This window comes from Eschrichtius robustus, chromosome 13 (assembly GCF_028021215.1).
Source record: "Eschrichtius robustus isolate mEscRob2 chromosome 13, mEscRob2.pri, whole genome shotgun sequence".
Taxonomy (NCBI): Eukaryota; Metazoa; Chordata; class Mammalia; order Artiodactyla; family Eschrichtiidae; genus Eschrichtius; species Eschrichtius robustus.
In genome coordinates, this window is record NC_090836.1 from 41,223,232 (window position 1) to 41,238,167 (window position 14,936).

Here is a 14,936-nt window from a genome sequence, read left to right on the forward strand (position 1 = left end):
TAATGATAATACAGGCATTAGGAAATAAAGTTTAGAGTAGGCACTAGCAGTAGAAATAAAGTAAAAAAGAAACCCAGTTTTCACCTTGGAAAATGAATAGGTTTTCAGTAAATATACATATATGTATTTGCATACAGAGAAAAAAATTCTAATGGAATATATGCCAAAACGTTAACAGGATTATCTCTGAACACCAAGTTACAGGGAAATCATTACTTTCTCCTTTAATCTGTCCTCTTTTATGTATTTATTTATTTTTTGGCTGCATTGGGTCTTTGTGGCTGCACATGGGCTTTTTTCTCTAGTTGTGGCGAGCAGGGGCTACTCTTCGTTGCGGTGCACAGGCTTCTCATTGTGGTGGCTTCTCTTGTTGTGGAGCACGGGCTCTAGGCGCACGGGCTTCAGTAGTTGTGGTGTGGGGGCTCAGTAGTCGTGGCGCACGGGCTAGTAGTTGTGGCTCGTGGGCTTTAGAGCGCAGGCTCACTAGTTGTGGCGCACAGGCTTAGTTGCTCCATGGCAATGTGGTATCTTCCAGGCCAGGGATCGAACCCATGTCCCCTGCATTGGCAGGCGGATTCTTAACCACTGCACCACCAGGGAAGTCCCTGTCCTCTTTTAATTTTATGATAACAATATATATTTATAGGGGGAGAAAAAATAGTACCACTATAAAAATTAACGGGACTTTATAACTGATTGGACACAGGGGAAAAGGAAAAGGACAACTCAGAGACAACACTTAAGATTTTAAGCCTACAACTTTGCTTTCAAGAGGCTAAAAATATATTTGAAAGAATCTAACTAAAGTATGATATACAAACAATGGCTTACAAGGCAAGATAATATCTCAGTTAAGTGAAAGACCACAAGAGATAAATTTCAACCTCCTTTTTGTCCAATCAACCATATAAATACTCATTGCTCCTCATGGAATCATATACCAAGCTAGCTTATCAAACTATTTTCCCATCAAAGGCAGTTTCCAAGAGGAATTCCAGGTAAGAGTATAAGATTTTCTCCATTTTAAAAGAACAATAATAATGCTAGCTAATACTTATTTGTTTGCTATATGCAGACACTTTGTAAATTAATTCATCTATATCCTATTAACTACTCTATGAGGTAGGCACTACTATTGACCCCAAAGAGATGAGAAAACTGAGGTGTATGGTAATTTGCTCAAAGGCATATAGCTGGTAGGCAGTGCAGCAAGGATCCACATCCAGACAAGTCTGACTCCGGAGCCCATCCTCTTAACCACTAAACTTGACCTTTTAAGAGTCAGCTAATGAGAGTAATATACACCCAAATTTGTCAGCTATTAAAAGACAACACTTGTATATCAAATATTATAAAATACAGAATAAATACACACACACCAAGTTGCTCACCACTACTTTTACATTCCCCCACTTGAAAACTTTTTAGACAGTACATACAGAAATTCAATTAATGAGGTTGAATTTCTTCTCAAAAAGAGAGTAACTGCAATGCCAGGATTTAAGTGAAAATAAACCAGTCATTTAATCATGTCCGCTAAAGAAATAAAATTTATTTCAATCAAAAGACAACTTCTCTACCTTCCAAGGTATTGGAAATATACTGTATCTTGTTCTGAGTGGTGGTTATGTATATACAATGCAAAAAGTAATCATACTGCACACCTCAGACTTTTGTGCTTTACTTTATGTTATACCTCAACAAAAATTTTAAATTTTTTTAAAAAAGGCAAGAACTCTAGGCTTCAAAACACTATAAACGAAGAGTTACAACAAAACGAGAATAGTATTCACAGCACATGACATACGGCTCTGATATATAAAGAGCTCATATAAATGAGAAAATCAAAAAAAATAAAACGGGCAAAAAGAAACAACAGACTATTTTTAAGTCCAATTCTTCAATTTCACAAGAAGAACAATGACCAATAGGCATAAGAAGTTCAACTTCACTAATTGAAGAAATGTAAATTAAGAAAATAACTTAGGACTTCCACTATCTTGCTCACCACTCTATCCCCAGTGCTTGACAAGTAGTTAGAACTTAATATTTCTTGAAGTAATGTGTATTTGTTGTTAGTGAGGATGCAGAGGAAAGAACCCTCCCCCACAGTGCTAGAAACGATGTACGGTGATATAATCTTTCAGGAGAGCAAACTGACACAAAAAAATCTTTTAAATGCATACCCTTGGACACAGCAATTCCACCTCTAGGAATTTATAAAATAGTCATGTAAGTGCATGATATATGTACCAGACTATCTTATGTAAAATTATTTATAATACAATAAGCTATAAACAACCCAAATATCCGCCAATAGAGAGCTGGTAAAATAAATTATAGCAACTACTCAAATAAATACTATGTGGCCACTTAAAATGAGAAACCAATAAGAAAATGTCCAATACATACATACTGTTAAGTAATAAAGGCAATTGTGTAAGAGTGGTACAGTAAGAAGTGATTTTATAGAAATACATAAATGCTGGTACTATATGCACAGAAAAATGTCTGAGACACTATTACCAAAATGTTTATCAAAGGTTACTTCTGGAGGATGGGATTACAGAAGAGCTTTCACTTTCTGCCTTACACATTTCTGTATTGTTTTAATTTTTACCATGAGCACTTACTACCTTTGTAATAAGAAAAAATAACAAGAAAAATGTATGAGCACTTCACACTACATACTACATTTCAATGCCACAACAATGTATTAAGTCCCCTCAAATTTGAATTTGGATTCATCACAGCTAAACTCTTAGAATTAACATACTAAAGGAGTGATATTTTTCATCTGTTAATTCCAGAATGTGCCTAAAATCAATTCTCTAAAGAGGACCAATAACCTCAAATTAAAAGAACCACTGGATTTTGGAAAAGGTCATAAACTCCAGAAGAATCTCTTTATATTGGACAATTACCAGATCATTCATTCATTCAACAAGTTTACTGAAAGTGCTTTAGAGGATACACAGAAAAGTGAGTCTCTGTCCCTGCTAAGATAAATGCGTAGAAAATAAAACAAGATATAATTTAAAAGGTAAAAGTAGGGAAAATATACATATACACACACACACATACATATGCACAGAGTGGACAAACTGACTTGAGATGTAGTTCACCCTGTATTTCAAACCTTTACCATAATAAAAGAAATGTAGAAAACTTTCATAATGGGCAAGACAACTATGGACTTCCTCTTCAAATTCCGTTCTTTATCCACTACTTTCTATTCTAGGGCTATCAGACAGCCTCATTAAATGCTTCTCTCTCTCTTATTAAGAGTGTGTTCCTTGCAATCAGAGGAGGTAGGGAGGTTAAGGGTAGGAGACAGCCCAACTGATTGAATAATCAGCAAAAATTGGGAACAGTTAATCCACACTCTAAAGGTTTCCTGTGCAATTACTCCCAATACTGAGTCCACCAATATCTTACAAGAGCAATATCTAACTTTCCAGTTTCTCTTCCTATGACATAAAAATTCAAAATGTATCATCCTGGGACTTCCCTGGTGGCACAGTGGTTAAGAATCTGCCTGCCAATGCAGGGGACATGGGTTTGAGCCCTGGTCCGGGAAGATCCCACATGCTGTGGAACAACTAAGCCCGTGCACCACAACTACTGAGCCTGTGCTCTAGAGCCCACGAGCCACAACTACTGAGCCCACGTGCCACAACTACTGAAGCCCAGGCACCTAGAGCCCGTGCTCCACAACAAGAGAAGCCATCGCAACGAGAAGCCCACACACCGTAACGAAGAGCAGTCCCCGCTCGCCACAACTAGAGAAAGCCTGAGCGCAGCAATGAAGACCCAATGCAGCCAAAAATAAATAAATTTATTAAAAAAAAAAAAAAAAACTATCATCTTAAGGAAAAGTCTGAAACACCTTTCCTCAAAACGTAACCTTTTCTTAAAAAAATAATGAAATATTTGACTCACAAATCCATATGAAGTGTTCAAGTTTAGCCCTATTACCTTGTGATTTTATTAAACAAATATAAGCTTACCTGCAACCGGGATATCGCTATGCACTCGCTTCCAAGTCATTTACAATAATGTTAAATAGTACCATTTCAGGTAGCAAAACTGAAAATAGCACTATTTACAATTCTGTCCAGAAAAAAAAAATCCCTTTATTACTATATTATTTTCTTTCTTCTGTCTTAAAAGTCATCCCCCAGTCATCACATAATGTACCTTCCCCTTCCAACCGGTCATTGATGGGAATTTTATCAAAGGTTTTTAGAAAATGTAAATGACTTAACACTCACTTGTTTTCCGGTGCCCGTATTATTATAACAATTTCAAAAATTACACTTAAATTAAGTGTAATGCTACTCCCCTTTAATGTTACTCTCCCAATCCAAAAACGTTAAGTTTAAATGTTCAATAATCTATTTTATTAGAGAATCCACCTACTCTAAGGATGCACTAAAGCTAAACAACTAGCTAGACACTTCACAGGAAAACTGGAAGGCTGGATTCAGAACAGCAGTGTGACACATAATGAAAGTGATCAATCATAAACTCTAAACTTCAAATCCCAGTTCAGCAGCAAAGATAATCCACAAAAGAAATATGAAGTTGAGATTAATCACAAAAGGATTACACCATATAAAAAAATTATACTCACATTTCGATGGAACTGTGTAAAGGACTGAATCATGTAGAATCGATGCATGTACACTATAGCAGTGTTGATGGTCAATTGTGAGCTAAAATGTTCAAGTTAAGGCCCCAAAACAGACGGGCAGTACAATTCCCAAAAATACAACCTCTATATCCTCCCAAAAGGACCATGCAGCCAAGAACAGTGGATGCCCCTAAATGAAAATCATACTTACCTCTCAGGGGTGTGGAGAAAGGGACACCTCCTACACTGTTAGTGGAAATGAAAATTGATGCAGCCGCTGTGAAAAACAGTATAGAGTTCCTTAAAAAACTAAAAACAGGGACTTCCCTGGTGGAGTAGTGGTTAAGAATCCGCCTCCCAATGCAGAGGACACAGGTTCGAGCCCTGGTCTGGGAAGATTCCCACATGCCACGGAGCAACTAAGCCCGTGTGCCACAACTACTGAGCCCGCGCTCTAGAGCCCATGAGACACAGCTACTGAGCCCGCGCACCACAACTACTGAAGCCCGTGTGCCTAGAGCCCATGCTTCACAACAAAAGAAGCCACCGCAATAAGAAGTGCACGCACTGCAACGAAGAGTAGCCCCCACTTGCTGCAACTAGAGAAAGCCTGTGCGCAGCAACGAAGACCCAATGCAGCCAAAAATTAATTAATTAATTAAAAAAAAAAAAAACTAAACATAGAGTTGCCATATGATCTAGCAAACCCACTCCTGGGCATATATTCAGAGAAAACTATAATTAAAAAAGGTACATGCAGGGTTTCCCTGGTGGCGCAGTGGTTAAGAATCCACCTGCTAATGTGGGGGACACAGGTTCGAGCCCTGGTCCGGGAAGATCCCACATGCCGCGGAGCAACAAAGCCCATGTGCCACAACTACTGATCCTGTGCTCTAGAGCCCGTGAGCCACAACTACTGAACCTGCATGCCACAACTACTGAAGCCCGTGCACGTAGAGCCCGTGCTCCGCAACAAGAGGAGCCACCACAATGAGAAGCCTGCGCACCTCAACGAAGAATAGCCCCCTCTCGCCGCAACAAGAGAAAGCCCGCACGCAGCAACGAAGACCCAACACAGCCAAAAATAAATAAATAAAATAAATAAATTTAAAAAAAAAAAGAAAGAAAAGGTGCATGCACCCCAACATTCATAGCAGCACTATTTACAATAGCCAAGGCATGGAAACAACCTAAATTTCCATCAACAGATGAATGGATAAAGAAGATGTAGTGTATATATACAGAATGGAATACTACTCAGCCATAAAAAAGAATGAAATAATGCCATTTGCAGCAACATGGATGGACCCAGAGATTATCATACTAAGTCAGTCAGAAAGAGAACGACAAATACCATATGATATCACTTAAATGTGGAATCTAAAATATGACACAAATGAACTCACTTGTGAAACAGAAACAAACTCACAGACATAAAAAACAAACTTATGGTTACCAAAGGGGGAAAAGGGATAAATTAGGAGTTTGGGATTAGCAGATACAAATGACCATATATATAATAAACAACAAGGTCCTACTGTATAGCACAGGGAACTATATTCAATATCCTGTAATAAACCATAATGGAAAAGAATATGAAAAAGAATATGTAGGGAATTCCCTGGTGGCCCAGTGGTTAGGACTCAGCACTTTCACTGCCGTGGGCCTGGGTTCAATCACTGGTCAGGGAACTAAGAGCCCACAAGCCGTGTGGTGTGGCAAAAAAAAAAAACAAAGACTATGTATATATATGTATAACTGAATCATTTTGCTGTAAACCAGAAACTAACACAACGTTGTACATCAACTTAAAAAAAAAAATCATACTTTCCTCTAAGAATTAAAAAGCAAATCTGTTCATCAATTAACCTCCAATTGACACTTAACACATTGTCTTATATGTAACATATTCACTATAAAGTTGCTGAATTAATAAACAAGCAAAGCTTCTCAGCATGTGGATCAAGAAGGAATATGAACAAAACTATACAAGACCTAAACCTGTTACTTGCCTACTGAAAATCCTGCCAAGGTGATATACTTGCACAGGATATCTCTTCACATGATTTACAACACCCTCCCTGATCCTCCCCCTAGGTATGTCTCCACTTATCTCCTCACCTTCTAAGCTCCAGCAATTACCTTTTCAGTTCTACTTCTCTCTGGCACTCATAAGGTGATCCCTGGGACCAGAAACACTATGATTTGATATTCATTCAGTGAATTATTTGATACTCACTGAAAAGAAAAACTTTTTTTCTGATTTTAATTTTTAAAGAGCTGCATTTCCAGTTATTACAAAATACTGGCTACAGCCCCCTTGTTGTACAATAAATCCTTACAGCCTAACTTACAGCCAGTAGTTTGCCCCTCCCTTCTCTCCCCACTGGTAACCACTAGTCTGTTCTCTATATCTGTGAGTATGCCTTTTTGTTTTCACTAGTTTGTTGTATTTCTTAGGTTCCACATATAAATGATATCACATGATATTTGTCTTTCTCTGATTACTTCACTTAGTATGATAATCTCTAGGTACATCCATGTTGCTGCAAATGGCATTATTTCATTCTTTTTTATGGCTGAGTAGTATCCCATTGTGTATATATACCACATCTTCTTTATCCATTCATCTTTCAATGAACATTCAGGTTGCTTCCATATCTTGGCAATTATAAATAATGCTGCTATGAACACTGGGGTGCATGTGTATTTTCAAATATGTGTTTTTGTTTTTTTCAGATATATACCCAGGTGTGGAATTGCTGGGTCAAACAGCAGTTCTATTTTTAGATTTTTGAGAAACCTCCATACTGTTTTCCACAGTGACTGCACCAAGCTACACTCCCACCAACAGTGTACAAGGGTTCCCTTGAAAAGAAAAACTTTCGAATGTCTTATCATAAAGACCTCAGAAAACAATGTGGGATATACAGAGATGAGACAATACCACGATGGCAACAACCTTAATAACACACATGTAAAAAGGAAAGTGCTAGGATGCACTGAAACAGAATTAAAAAAAAAAAAAAAAAAGGTTTAACTCAGTACTGACTGGATGCTTAGGAAACAAACTGGATACGGGCACCAAAGAGGACACCTCTTTTTAAGTGAGCACAACCTTAAGACACAAACATACAGCCAGCAACACATTTAAATGGAAGCTGCACCCAAGAATAAATTTTCACTTCCGGAGTGGAAAGAACTTTATATAGCTTTCTCTGCTACAAAATGAGGTTTTCTGACAAACAAAAACACTTAAAGGGAAAAAAAATCACTAAATCTTTGAAATACGAGGAAAACGAATATACATTAGCACTCTGAGTAACTTTAAAACCCAGTATTTTATAAAAGGTTTTTTAGAACATTAGATCTGTAGGTCTACATCCCTACAAATCTACACTGACATCCTCTGAAATGCTATAAAACTCTTAACAGTAGCTACTTTAACATGAGTGCCAAGCATTGCGTTGGGCATAGAAATCAAATTCATGAGTTATCACCCCCATTTTACAGACAAGAAAACCAAGAATTCGACAAGTTTCTTAAACAACTAGTAAGGGGAAGGAACGGATTTTAAGCCTAAGCTGGGGCATTAATTCTAGACCACTCTCTTTATAAGACCTTCAGGTATCGAAATTTCTCAAAACTCTCCTTACACACAAAGTTCAAGAGGCAGCCATCAACGGCGAAATCTCCACCAGATCCCTAGGGCATAGGAGAAAAGCAGAATCTCGAAGTCACCAGAGTAGGAGATCAGAACACACCGAAAACAGACTACTAGGAAGAGGAGTTAAAACACAAAGCGGGAAGGATACGCGTTCCCAGCAAGGTTGATGGCACGGGTGAGCGAGCGGGAAATTAACTCGGCCTCGCTTCCCTCCAGCGAACGCTTAACTTCAGTTCGCCCCATCGTAGGCTCTCCTAACTAGACATCCAGTCCCTGCCCACCCTCTTCCCTTCTGTCTGACAGACCTTGAAGCCTGGACGCCCGAACAGGGCGGGACCTACTCCAAGGCCGAAGGCCTAGGCCGCAAGGATACACGTTAAGACGTTGGCCCATGTCCTGGAGCAGATTGGCTGCCTGCTGGCGATAAGAAAGTTCTTTATCTGGGTCCAGGCCAAAACGACGGGATGGGCTATTTTCCAGCTGTTCTCGAGTAAAATACCACCGTTTATTGTTGTTCTTCCTCTCTCCCTCCATAATGCTTCAACCAAAAGGCAGCGGTGGCGGCTGCAAGCACTTCCCAGCGTCACCTAAGCGGCGACACACATCCGCTGTGCGGAGGCAACTGCGACGTGACAAACTTCCGCTAGGGGAGGACGGCTAGATTGTGACACGCTTCCGCAGACGGGTTGCTAAGTTAAAGAATCTACTTCCGGAACGGACCTCGGGTCAATCTGTAGCTGAGTTAACAGGCAGCAGGCGATCACGAAAAACCTTGGGTCGAGGACGCAGGCGCCAGTCATGTGACCCTTGAGAGGCAAGGTGCGGTTAGGAGTTCTCGTTCAAAAAAAAGCACGTCTCTTCCCGCGAGAACTGGGTTCAGCCTTCGCGCCCTGAGCAACGCGGAATGAGGCGTCCGCTCACGCGCCGCTGGGCGGTTCCTCGGAGAACTGCGCTTGTGACGTAGGTGACGGTATAAAACGGGGCAGGTCGCGAACTTGACAGAGAAAACGGGTGACACTGTCAAAAACTGAAAAAAGTAATCAAAGGGAGTAGCCCTACCGTATATCGTAACGTAAAGCAACTGGAAAGCTCTCGCACTGTTGGTAGCAGTATAAATTACCCATTTGAAAAGCCGCGTTGCAATATGTAGCTAAAGCCTTGAAAACATTCCTTCGCCACGGTGAACCAACTTAAAGGAATAAAATTGAATTAATAGTAATAATTTAGTGCTTACCACAATGCTCACTCTTAAATATACTATCTCATTTAATTGACACAACCCCAAGAGGTAGTGATATTTTAATCCCTATTTTGCGAATGGGTGAACTCCTTCCGGGTGGAAAGCTTCCACTCCCACCCTGCGCATGCACAGATTTGTAAATTCCTGCCACCTGTCAAGATCAAGCCCAGCTGTTTGAGGGCTGTTTGATCCTAGGCAAGATACTTAACTTCTCTGTGCCTCTTGTAAATGGTGTAGCACATACGGTTTAGTTTCTGAAAAGGATTAAATGAGGATTTAATGAGTTAAAAGCATTTATATTAGTACCGGGCACGTAGAAAACATTCAGTAGATTTTCTCATAATATTTATTACATTATATTGAAGTTGACGGCAAGAACAATGCCATCTTCATTTTTGTATCCCTAGCACCTACCCAGTCAGTCCTGGCCCTAGTAGTCAATAAGTGTTTGTCAAACAAATGCTCACAACAACCTACAACAGAGAAACTGAGGCTTGGGAAGATTAAGTAGTTTGTCCTACACTACACCACTTACCAGTGTAGATTTTAAAATCAAGTCTAATTCCATTGTTCTTTCCATTCTAGCAAGCTGTACTCTTGCTTTTCTGGAACAGTCAATTCACCTTGATTAAATTTGGGTAATATTAGAATCTTTTGTCTTTTATAATAAATATTTTGAGTTTTGTCATTTCTAGACATGGCTGCTCCCACTCAGTTTGATTCTAATTCATTCTCAGAAGTATTTTCTTCCACTCCAGGCCCTCCGCTTCCATATTCTGCCTATAATTAGCTTTAGCTCTGTTTTACTCTGGAAAAATTCAGGAAAAAATACATACTTCAAGTTATAACATTAAAAAAATTATGATTTCAAACCTCTTCCATGACAGACTTTTTTCTTTTAATAGAAAAGCACGTTCTCAGTTATGTCATCATGAATTTTGTCTTTTAAACAGCCAAAATTATTTCTCCCAGATCCCTCTTGCCTATTTCTCTGACCTGTGTTTGGTTCTCCACTAAATCTCTTGGATTGATGACTCCATTTTGAATTAGCGATGGTGACTGTGTACCAGTCTTCCAAGAAAACGTTCTGGTATCTGACAGGCTTCAGGCAATGCAGCTGCTAGCCAATGGCTTGCTACCCTGCCATACAGAAGAGGGGGACCTGTGTAAATCAGAGAAAGGAAATATTCTTTGACCGAAGATGAAATTATTTGAAAGTAGGCAGCTGTGATTACATAATTGCTAAACATGAGTTTTTGATTCAGGCCTGGTTTCAAAGCCCAGCTATTCTTTTTTTTTTTTTTTTTAAACTATCTCAACCACTTTTAAGTGTACGGTTCAGTAGTGTCAACTATATTCACATTGTTAGGCAACAGGTATCTACAACTTTTTCTTTTTGCAAAACTGAAACTCTATACCCATTGAACAACTCCCCATTTCCCCCTACCCCCAGCCCTGACAACTCCCATTCTGCGTTCTGTTTCTTTGAGTTTGACTACTTTAGATATTTCGTATAAGTGGAATCATACAGTATTTGTCTTTCTGTGACTGGATTATTTCACTTAGTGTAATGTCCTAAAAATTCCCAGTTACTGTATTAACTAGCTGTGTGATCATAAGGGTCATCCTGAACAGAACACCATCTGACATATGGTAGGTGTTCAATACATGCTTATTGTTTAAAATGTTAGCTTTCAGATACATTGCCCTTAAAGAACAATTGACAAAATCTTAGACCAGAAGAATTTTCCTGTCCTTTTTTAAAATTTTAAATAGGACTCCATTCCCTGTAACTCACACTTGTAAGGCTACTTATTCTGGGTACAGGATGATATTTCATGGTTTGATCTTTCTTGTTTTGTGCTTGTGAATGTCATATTTCAGTCATGTCACACATTACCATTTACTACTTTCAAAACAATTTCTCCCCAACATTCATATAGCCTCCAAACTAAAATATGAAAGGATGGTGTGCTATACATAACTATCCCCAACTCCATGTTCAGTGATGTGTATATTTACATAAGTTTATTGTAAAATTTACTGATAGAAAGGATGTATAGCATGCAATTTACAAAAACTAAAATATACAATATTCTTTATCATAAATTTCTCATAGCCAACTGATTCTCACAGAATGCTTTCATTGACTTTTGCCAAACTCTTGAATCAAGAACCAACCTATGATGGCATTTGACAAATGAATACAGGCATACCTTGAAGATACTGTGGGTTCGGTTCCAGACCACCACAATAAAGCGAATATTGCAATAAAGTGAGTCACACGAATATTTTAGTTTCCCAGTCATAAGTTATGTGTACTGTAGTCTATTAAGTGTGCAATAGCATTATGTCTAGAAAACAATATACATACCTTAATTTAAAAATACTTTGTTGCTAAAAAATGCTAACCACCATCTTAATTTAAAAATACTTGGGCTTCCCTGGTGGCGCGGTGGTTAAGAATCTGCCTGCCAATGTAGGGGACACGGGTTCGAGCCCTGGTCTGGGAAGATCCCACATGCCGCAGAGCAACTAAGCCCGTGAGCCACAACTACTGAGCCTGCGCGTCTGGAGCCTGTGCTCCGCAACGGGAGAAGCCTCGACAGTGAGAGGCCCGCGCGCCGCGATGAAGAGTGGCCCCCGCTCGCCACAACTGGAGAAAGCCCTCGCACAGAAACGAAGACCCAACACAGCCAAAAATAAATAAATAAATAAATTTATTTTAAAAAAAAATACTTTGTTGCTAAAAAATGCTAACCACCATCTGAGCCTTCAGTGAGTTGTAATCTTTTTGCAATAGTAGCATCACTGACCACAGATCACTATAACAAATATAATAATAATGAAAAAGAAATATTGCGAGAATTACCAAAATGTGACACAGAAACACAAAGTGAGCAAATGCTGTTGGAAAAAAGTCTGAGCCAGTAGACTTGCTCAATGCAGTGTTGTCACAAATCTTCAATTTGTAAAACACATAGTATCTGCAAAGGGCAGTAAAGCAAAGTGCAGTAAAGCAAAGTGCAGTAAAATGAGGGATGCCTGTATAGCTTTGATTGCTGGTTGACATTTTCATTTGCATTAATAAGATGAAAGTGAAACTGAGACTTGTGTTGGAACTTCACTTATTTGTCAGTGACTTGAGCAACATCTTTGCTGAATTGGATAATAGTTTTTGAATCCTGCAAAAATATTTCAATTTTTTGTGCTTTTGACAATGTAATGGCTACAGATGATACTTTTAAACTTAATCTACATTATTAACATTTTCTTGATCACTTTCTTGACAATCAACAAAACAAATAAGTTAAGATCTTGTTTGTAGTATTTGCCAATTTCTATAGTGTAAACTTTCCCACCATGGTCAATTTCAAACTACCAATGTGACATCACTGATCATGAAATTGGGAAGAGATGAACATACCATCACATAGTATTTCCTCCATACAGATGCAATAGACAGGGACTTCTGGTTTCCCATCTGACATGTAAAGAGCTTGGAAATTATCACTCCTGTTCTCACAACAACAAAAAAGGTGAACAAACTGAAAATCAATAACCCTTCTTAGATCCATCAGAGAATTGAGGTGACAGGGCAAATCTCCACCACAAAAACTAGAGAGACAGGCAAGGTCAGAACAGGCAGAACACTGAATCATGGCTTACTAGGAGCAAAAACTACTACTGGAACCAGCAACTGACAGGAATACTTAAAGGACAATTGACTAATTGCTGGAGACTGAACTAGATTGAAAGATTTTTTTTAAAAACTCCTGGAGGCCCAGCCTAAGGGGTTGCCCACATTTTCATGACTTTTACCTCTAGGAGCCCCACAGGTCTTACTATGGAGATTGGAGAAAAATCCCTTCATCCTTCCAGCAGGGAGAGGGAAAAAGTAGCCATTCTGAAATATACCAGAGCATTCAGTTCTCCTTTACAAAGACCTTCCCTCAAGGGAAACTATTTAACAGAGCCTAACCAATGTGGGAGAAGGAAAATAACCAACTCCAGCTTCCTATAGCTGTCTTGTTTCATCTAAGAGGGAATAAAAGACAAGAAGCACCTGTGAAGGTCACAGACCAGGGACACAAGTTCACTAAAAGACTGAGACCTAATAGAATTATAGAACACTTCCCCTCCCCTGCACTTCACCAACACATCAGTTGGGCTCCTATAACAGGTGACTACATATGAAAGAACTATAAACTCAGACCCTATTTAAGAAGGAGTTTATACTTTAGCTATCACCCTCCTACCCCCACTCCCCAACCCTAAGCAACCACTAATTAAATGGTTTGATTCTTTCCTTCTAGCCTGGATCCTTTTATTTCTCTTTCTTACCTAATCGCCCTGAGTAGAATCACCCATACAATGTTGAATAAAAATGGTGAGAGACAAAAAAAAAAAAGAGTTTCTAGGGCTTCCCTGGTGGTGCAGTGGTTGAGAATCCACCTGCCAATGCAGGGGACACAGGTTCGAGCCCTGGTCTGGGAAGATCCCACATGCTGTGGAGCAACTAAGCCCACGCACCACAACTACTGAGCCTGCGCTCTAGGGCCTGCATGCCACAACTACTGAGCCCACGTGCCACAACTACTGAAGCCCACGCACCTAGAGCCCGTGCTCCGCAACAAGAGAAGCCACTGCAATGAGAAGCCTGCACACCACAATGAAGAGTGGCTTCCACTTGATGCAACTAGAGAGAGCCCACGTGCAGCGACAAAGACCCAATGCAGCCAAAAATTAATTAATCAATTTTTTTTATCTTGATCTTTTGTTAGCACTTTTATGAGTTCAGCAGTTTAAAAAAAAAAAAATTAATAACATGGGACTGAGTGAACTGATGAGGATGATTATAATTTTTGTGACTTTCTGTTTGAATTTAAAAAAAAAATCCCACAAGGACTCAGAGGCAAAGAATATACAAATCAATTTTCACTGCAAAGTAAAGGAGCTGTTACAGTGGAGGATTACTGGACTGAATGTCAATATTATGACATAGCATGAGTGTGTTTTGTGTTTGGTAATTGCAATCATTGTTGCTTGTGTTGTGGTCATGCATTTACAATGCTTGGTGTCAGTCCATTTATCTCTTGTAAAAATAAAATACAGTGTGTGTGTGTGAAAAAAAAAATCAATTTTTTTTTTTAAAAAGGAGTTTCTAGGGAAACCCAAAGACAACAGGGAAGACAAAGACAAGGACATCAGAGGAAATTTTAGCCTCTGACACCTACAGCTATAACAAACAGGAAACACAGCCTAACTCCCAGCCAGATAAACATAGAACCTCAGTTCCTTTTACCCAATATATCATGTCTCACTTTCTGTAAAAAAATTACAAGGCATGCTAAAAGGCAAAAAACACAGTCTAAAGAGACAAAGCAAGCATT

The 14,936-nt window shown here is 39.1% G+C and overlaps 2 protein-coding genes across 6 annotated transcripts in view; one reads left to right on the forward strand and one right to left on the reverse strand.

Moving 5' to 3' along the window:
* The window catches only part of CCNT1 (cyclin T1), a 36,463-nt gene extending 27,557 nt beyond the window's left edge, over positions 1-8,906 (reverse strand). For all 4 annotated transcript variants that reach the window (XR_011075922.1, XR_011075923.1, XM_068559816.1 and 1 more), the window contains exons 1-2: positions 8,677-8,906; positions 4,637-4,718 (exon numbers count right to left, since the gene is read on the reverse strand). Coding sequence is in view for 2 of the 4 variants with exons in the window: in XM_068559816.1 (XP_068415917.1) it covers positions 4,637-4,718; positions 8,677-8,837 (243 nt within the window). In the remaining 2 variants the exon portion in view is untranslated. The remainder of the gene's footprint in view (positions 1-4,636; positions 4,719-8,676) is intronic.
* The window catches only part of SPMIP11 (sperm microtubule inner protein 11), a 110,606-nt gene that overhangs the window by 66,029 nt on the left and 29,641 nt on the right, over positions 1-14,936 (forward strand). The gene's annotated exons all lie outside the window — the stretch shown is intronic.